This window comes from Bos indicus x Bos taurus, chromosome X (assembly GCF_003369695.1).
Source record: "Bos indicus x Bos taurus breed Angus x Brahman F1 hybrid chromosome X, Bos_hybrid_MaternalHap_v2.0, whole genome shotgun sequence".
NCBI lineage: Eukaryota > Metazoa > Chordata > Mammalia > Artiodactyla > Bovidae > Bos > Bos indicus x Bos taurus.
In genome coordinates this window covers 35,349,915-35,357,109 of record NC_040105.1, presented here as the reverse complement: position 1 = coordinate 35,357,109, position 7,195 = coordinate 35,349,915, and the positions used below count along the sequence as shown (strand labels likewise).

The window sequence follows — 7,195 nt, the reverse complement described above, 5'->3', positions numbered from 1 at the left end:
TACTGGAGTGGGGTGCCATTGCCTTCTCCCTTGGAGACTCTGAGGTCAGTGTTATTTTAGAATACTCTAATTCATGTTTTAACTCTTCTAATTTACTCTGTAACACTTAAGCGTAGATCTTGTGATTAATCTCAATATACTATTTGCTGTGTCTACATTTCAGTCATGGTCAATTAGTGACATTTTAAAAGTAATACAGGGATCGCTATATTATGTTTAGCTCTTGAAATATATTTTAATTCATTTGTATATCCTTTTAGTTTATATTTTTCATTTTTGAAACTAAGATGTTGATATCTATAACCCAAATCCAATCCTGATGTTCATGTTTTTGTCTCCATATATAAAAGTTTGCCCACATATTTCTCCAAGAAGGGGAAGGGTTTTAGATTTTTAAGTAGGGTTTTAGATTTTTTCATAAGCCCAAGTTCACTACAAGTACTTATATGTTGCTACTTCTAGGTGAAAAGTTTAGAAGAGTGAAAGAAACTTTGATGAGTTTTAAACATATGGAAACATCTGTTTAAGAGAAGAAAGCAAACATCTGATTTTTTGCTAGCAAATATTAAGATGTGTTTTCTTATCCTGAGTATTTTCATTTTAATTAGAATAAAACATGTAAACTTTACCAGAAATTTTTTTCAGCAGCATTTCCTAGGATAATTCTTTAAATTCAATCCCATTTAAAGACTTCATGCCCTTAGGGTAACTGGCCTAAAGCTGCAATTACATTGCAGAGAGCTTTGACTTCAAGATAATTCTTCAGAAGAGTTCAAAGTATCCTGTTCAAGTTTATGGGTGACCAGAGAAGACTGTTAAGTATTATTACAGTTAACTTATATATTATAACTTCTCTATTGCTATCTATACATTTGTATTTCTTAATATTTAATTTTTATCATTTGAAAAGTAATATTAATGCTAATGTTTAAATATCAACTGTGATATTAAGATAAAATTAAAGCATATTTAAATGGAAACATGCTTTCTTTTCCCATTTATCTTTTTACTAGAAATAATGTTTAAGACTATAGATGAAATTAGATATGGCTTTTATTTTTCACAAATATAGGGTGAGCTTCTTTGAAGGAAAAATTTAAAATTTAAAATAAATAGACAGACATTTCTCCAAAGAAGACATACACATAGAGATATGCAGATCAAAACTACAATGAGGTTTTATCTCGTAACAGTTAGAATGGCTATCATCAAAAAATCTGCTGCTGCTGCTGCTGCTAAGGTGCTTCAGTCGTGTCCAACTCTGTGCAACCCCATAGACAGCAGCCCACCAGGCTCCCCTGTCCCTGGGATTCTCCAGGCAAGAACAATGGAGTGGATTGCCAGTTCCTTCTCCAAGGCATGAAAGTGAAAAGTGAAAGTGAAGCCACTCAGTCGTGTCCGACTCTTATCGACCCCATGGACTGCAGCCCAACAGGCTCCTCTGTCCATGGGATTTTCCAGGCAAGAGTACTGGAGTGGGGTGCCATTGCCTTCTCCGGATTTCACTTATACATGGAACTAAAATATGACACAAATCAACATATCTACAAAACAGACTCACAGATAGAGAGAACAGACTGCTGATGCCAAGGAGTCGGGGTGGAGGGGTAAGGGAAGAAAGGACTGTGAGTTTGGGATTAGCAGAGGCCAACTATTATATATAGGATGGATAAACAACAAGGTTCTACTGTATAGAACAAGGAACTACATTTAATATCTTGTGACAACCCATAATGGAAAAGAATATGTATTATATATAAATATAAAACTGAGTCACTTTGATATACAGAAGACAGTAATACAACATTGTAAACAAACGACAATAAATTTTTTTAAAAATTAAATAAAAATAAATGTGAAATAAAACATCAATTTATTTCAACTTCTATTAAAAATAACTTAATTGTGGAGAAGGCAATGGCAACCCACTCCTGTATTCTTGCCTGGAGAATCCCATGGACAGAGGAGCCTGGTAGGATACAGTCCATGGGATCGCAAAGAGTCGGACACAACTGAGCGACTTCACTTTCACTTTCTTTCACCATGATCATAGTATACTGAGAATTTTCTCCTTCCTACTGGTGCACTGACAAAACTTTAACTTGTGATTCTCTACCATTTGCTATGTGACTGAAAATACCTGGACAACTGCACAGATGCAGTTATACATATTGAAAACCAAGACTCTCTCTCGCTACCTACATTATCTATCCATCTTCTATGTAATAGAAATACATAATATATGTATTTATCTATCATCCAAATGTAATACTAAGGAACCATATTCTACCTCCCAGGAGGAGTCCAGAGTTTACAGAAATTTAGATACTGTAGATGTTTGCTTACTTATTTCAGAGTCTTTCCCCATTTATCACTTACAGGAAAGGTTTTGGTTTTTAACCACCAAGGTAAGCTCATTTATCAATTTATATGTCCAATAGCCTTATAACCCTCATACTCCCTTAGCCCCATTTTGTCTTACATCCACATATAACTTAAAATTAACTCTCATCAAAGAAATGGGTTTTTTTACCCTATTCTCAAATAAGAGGTACCATTAAAATTCTACTGAAAGTACCAAAATCTCATCTCTTGGAAATATAGTACCAAAACTAGTTGATTCTTTGCCAAATTAGACTTTGTCGTTTGTTTAATCACTAAGTCATGTCCAACCCTTTGCAACCCCATGAACTGTAGCCCACCAGGCTTCTCTGTCCATGGGATTCCCCAGGCAAGAATACTGGAGTGGGTTGCCATTTTTTTATCCAGGGGATCTTCCTGATACAGGAATCCAACCTTGTGTCTCCTGCATTGGCAGGCAGGTTTTTTGACATTGAGCCACCAGGAAAGCCCACAAATCAGTCTTTACTCACCAGGTTATCTGGAAATCATTTTGAGAATGTGATGAAGATGTCCAGTGGTGATGATCAGGTATAAATTTCACTGTCAAAATTATCTTACACATGGAATGGTATATTGCTAACAGGGATTCCATGGTGAGGAATGGGACTGCCAGGGAATTGGAATACTCTTAAGTCAAAGGAAGGGCAAGTGATTCTTGGCTGTTGCACTGGGAGAAGGTGCAGGCTACAGAGGAGGATACAGAGAAGAGCTGGTAAGGAGGTTAAGGCTCCAATTTGGACATGAGGGCACACTACAGTAGACCCAGGGGAAGGGTGCTATAATGCACATGTAGGGGAATAAAAATAATCTTCCGTCTACCCTGCTAGGTTCTTGGCTGAGAATCCCTTGTAATAAAAAGACAGATTAATAGGGAGAAAACAAATTTAATTACATATATATGTAGTTATAGGAGAAGGCAATGGCACCCCACTCCAGTAACTCTTGCCTGGAAAACCCCATGGACGGAGGAGCCTGGTGGGTGGCAGTCCATGGGGTCGCTAAGAGTTGGACACGACTGAGTGACTTCACTTTCACTTTTCACTTTCATGCGTTGGAGAAGGAAATGGCAACCTACTCCAGTGTTCTTGCCTGGAGAATCCCGGGGACAGGGAAGCCTGGTGGGCTGCTGTCTATAGGGTCGCACAGAGTCGGACACGACTGAAGTGACTTAGCAGTAGCAGTAGTTATAGGAACCCCACAAATACATGAGACTCAAAGGAGTGATCAAATCAGGAAACTTTGGTAACTTTTATACAAACAATAAATTTGTAAAGAATTGACAAGGCAGAAGGGTTTGGGCTAGAAGTAGTAAATGGTGAAAGAGTAACAAGATTTCTTTACATCATCTCCTTGGCTCTCAATTCCTTTTTTCCTTCTTATAAAAATGCCTTCTACCTTCCTGGTACAGGGAGAGTACCTTTCACAGTAGAGACTTATCTCCTACTTTCAGGGGGACAAAGGAGGGTCACAGTGTCCCTCCTACATAGTTTCTCAAGTACTTTTAATTCAAAATAATCAATATTCCAAAGTGGCATATTCTGGGGTGATATATTCTGAACCCCTATACACAAAAGATGGAAATGCTATCTCCTGGGCAAAGTCAGCTCTCAAGGAACCCCAGGGTTAATGATAGCAATATTCTAGGTAAATGATGCCCTTTAGACGACCTCCAAATTGTATTTCATTATCATTTTCACCTTTCTTCTTTATATGTGCTTTTAGTACTTTGGATTCCAGGTCCTTTTTATCCCAAGAGGCATTAGGAAGTAGTGAGAACAGAAATGAATCAAGAGACAAAGGGTGGATCTCCATAGTTTTTTTTTTTTTTTTTCCATTCAAATCACCCTTATCTTCACTAATTTCACATTTATCAAAACATAAGCATTTCTCAGACTATGCAAACTTACACTGAAAATAATCTATTTAAATATCCCTTAAACAGAGTAGTCTCTGGCTCTCCCAGTCCAGGGCAACATTTGCCAACCCAGTGGTTTCTCACCTAGAGAAAGTTTCATTGTTATCTCTTAAAATCCCTTAAAGACAATATGTGTAAGACTCACTTTGTGAATTATGTTAACTGGCACAGGGACAAGACTAGAAAAAACTTCCATTCCTACCCCAGTAAAGATTTCTCTTTCTACCATGACCCCGAAGTAACTGCAAGGTCCACTCCTGCCTTTTGAGTCTCAACTCTGAGACACACCATCTGGAGGTCTGATCACTGATTACCGCTCTATCAGTCCATCTCGCTATATATCCAATTTTAACTTAAAATGAACTCTCATAGAATGAATTCCGTCTTCCCCAAATCCTAAATTTCCTTGCCCCAGAGCATTTATACTTGACAGCCTCACATGGAATACCTCAAACTCCTGCTAACTCCTTTTGCTTGTCTGTTAGATATTATGAGACATTCCACCATTATTATTATTGGACTGTCAATCCTAGAAGTAAAAATTATAAGAGGAAGTTTTAGATCTTATTTATGCTACAATTTCCAGTACTAACATGGTGATTTCCAAAGAGCAAACATTCAATAAAAGTTAAGAAATAAAAACAAACAGTGAGAACGGGATCTAACTTATTGAACTTTATTTCTTATAATTTTATAAGCACGTTAGCAAATTCAAGCATTTTTAATTTAATAAAAGATATGAGGGCCATGGATTGAAATTCTTTTACATGTTCTCTGTTTCTTAAACTCAACTATTTTAATACTGATTTCCTTCACATTTCCAGTAAATGCCTACAGTAATGCCATGTTATATTGTTCCAGATGACGGATGGTTTTACAATCTGTTTTATAAAATTCTTACTATTAAGTCTCATTGTAAGATTAAGTCCGTAACCAACATTATTCACAAACTTGAAGATTATGAAGGCAACTAAATATATATTAAAAGAAACAATATTTGAATAATACACAGAAAAAATTCTTGAGTTACATATACAAAATGGTGACACATAGGCATGCACACTATCTTATTTTCAGTCCCACCTCAGACCTAAATTTTATGAACACTAACTGCCTCTTTGGACAATGCATGAAGAAACTATCCCTGACTCCCCTAGTTGGGGAAGAAGCTGCTAGTCTGAATACAAGAACCGGTAGTGGCAGAGACAATTGGCTGAAACTCTGGCCTGAGCTTTCTCTTTTTCATCTTCCAAAGCCTCTTCATACTGAGATGGGAAAGAACTTGGGTCAGTCCCATTAACCTTGGCCAGAAACTCCAGGATCTTCATCTTGGTGGTTTCAGCATAAGCTCTGGGGCCCCACAGGAACTCAGATTGCCAACGATCAGCGTTGACCACGTGCTGGAACTCTAGGTATCCTTCCCTCACGAAATCATTGAGGAGCTGCTTGAGCTCTCCAAAGAAGAAGTACTTCCTTCCAGAACACATCCTGGTAACATTCAGAACCTCCAAGACTTCTTCTTCGGTGGCACAGTTGCCCTTCATGAAGATCACAGCCAGGATAAGTATCAAGATGCCGGTCTTGGGCACGCCTGCTTCACCGTGCATCATGCCATCATAGGTGAGGCCCAATTGAATTAAAAGGACATAGCAGTGGTTGGTGGGATCCACTTCCTTCAGATCAAGGCCAAAGAGAATTCGTATGCACTCAGAGGCTCTCTGGAGGATATCAGGGAAATGGACTTCACACTTGTAGATGAAAACCTTCATCATATCAGCTTTTGTTACTGGCTGTTTCATTTGATACTTGAGCAGCAAGAAATCCACCAACAAAGCCACTTCTTCATTTAGAGGATCTCTGGGCATACTCACAGGGTATGACATAGCCTGTGAGGTGCTTAGACTATAATCTACATTTTGGCTAGGGGAAAACTCATCTGATTTGATCAATAAGGTGGTGGTGGTGGTGGTGGTGGTGGTGGCGGCAACAGATGAGTAGAAATTCTGACAACTCTCAGAAGTACTGGGAAAATCACCAGGTATTAGAGATTGGGAGGGTATATTGGTCTTCTTTGGTGTCCTGGAGACCTGTGCAACCTCCCAACCACGGGACTTACTGAAGGTCTTACGGCATTGACCGTACTTCTGATGCCGAGGCATGATGACTTTTGTGGATGGCAGTAGGTAGACAGGAGAATGGGCAATGAGATTCACCACCTAAGATAAACAGGGCGTATATGAGTGGCCTCAGATGCTAAACTATGGTGGCTTTTCACTTCCCGAGACACGGGGCTGGAAGTGGGGAGGGGAGCTGCCTGCCTAATTCCCTGGGCCTCTCAGGACTGACAACAGGGCAAGGGCTCTAAGAAGCCCCCTGTCCTTGGGTTGATTAGCCCAACAATCCTCACATCTGTTCCTCAAACTGAATTCTGGTTGGTTACGTGCCCGATTTATTTACTGCTTGAGGCCTCCAATCAAGGCTTCATCTCTGTGAGACTCCAAAATGGAAGTGAGGAGAACTTCATGATAGGACATGGAGAGCTGACAAGAGGAGTAGACGCTGTGCACACCCTTTGTCTTGGGGTCAGAGGGATTCCCTAAAAACTCACTTGGGGGTCTTCATTAGAATTCCTGCGTGGCCTGAGATGCCTTCCTGTGGCGATATGACACTGCTTGCCCTAGACTAAGGCTTCTACTCCCTCAGACTACAACGGCCAAACAAATCAGCAGCACTTCTGGCCGCCCCTGTCCGGGGACTCCCAGGGCTGATCGCCCGGCTGAGGTTCAGTTAGTTACTGCTATTCTGTGGGGGGTGGATCCCCTCAACACTCACTCAGAAGCCTTTGCTTTTGGACCCCGAGCCCCGCACACAAAAGCG

The 7,195-nt window shown here is 39.7% G+C and overlaps 1 protein-coding gene across 1 annotated transcript; it reads right to left on the bottom strand.

Annotated features, from left to right (window-relative positions):
• Window positions 1-5,490: 5,490 nt before the first annotated feature.
• On the bottom strand, window positions 5,491-6,477 carry LOC113888015 (melanoma-associated antigen B16-like). The gene has a single exon (XM_027535375.1). The coding sequence runs from the start codon at window positions 6,475-6,477 to the stop codon at window positions 5,491-5,493; it is 987 nt and encodes a 328-aa protein (XP_027391176.1).
• Between the last annotated feature and the right edge of the window lie 718 nt (window positions 6,478-7,195).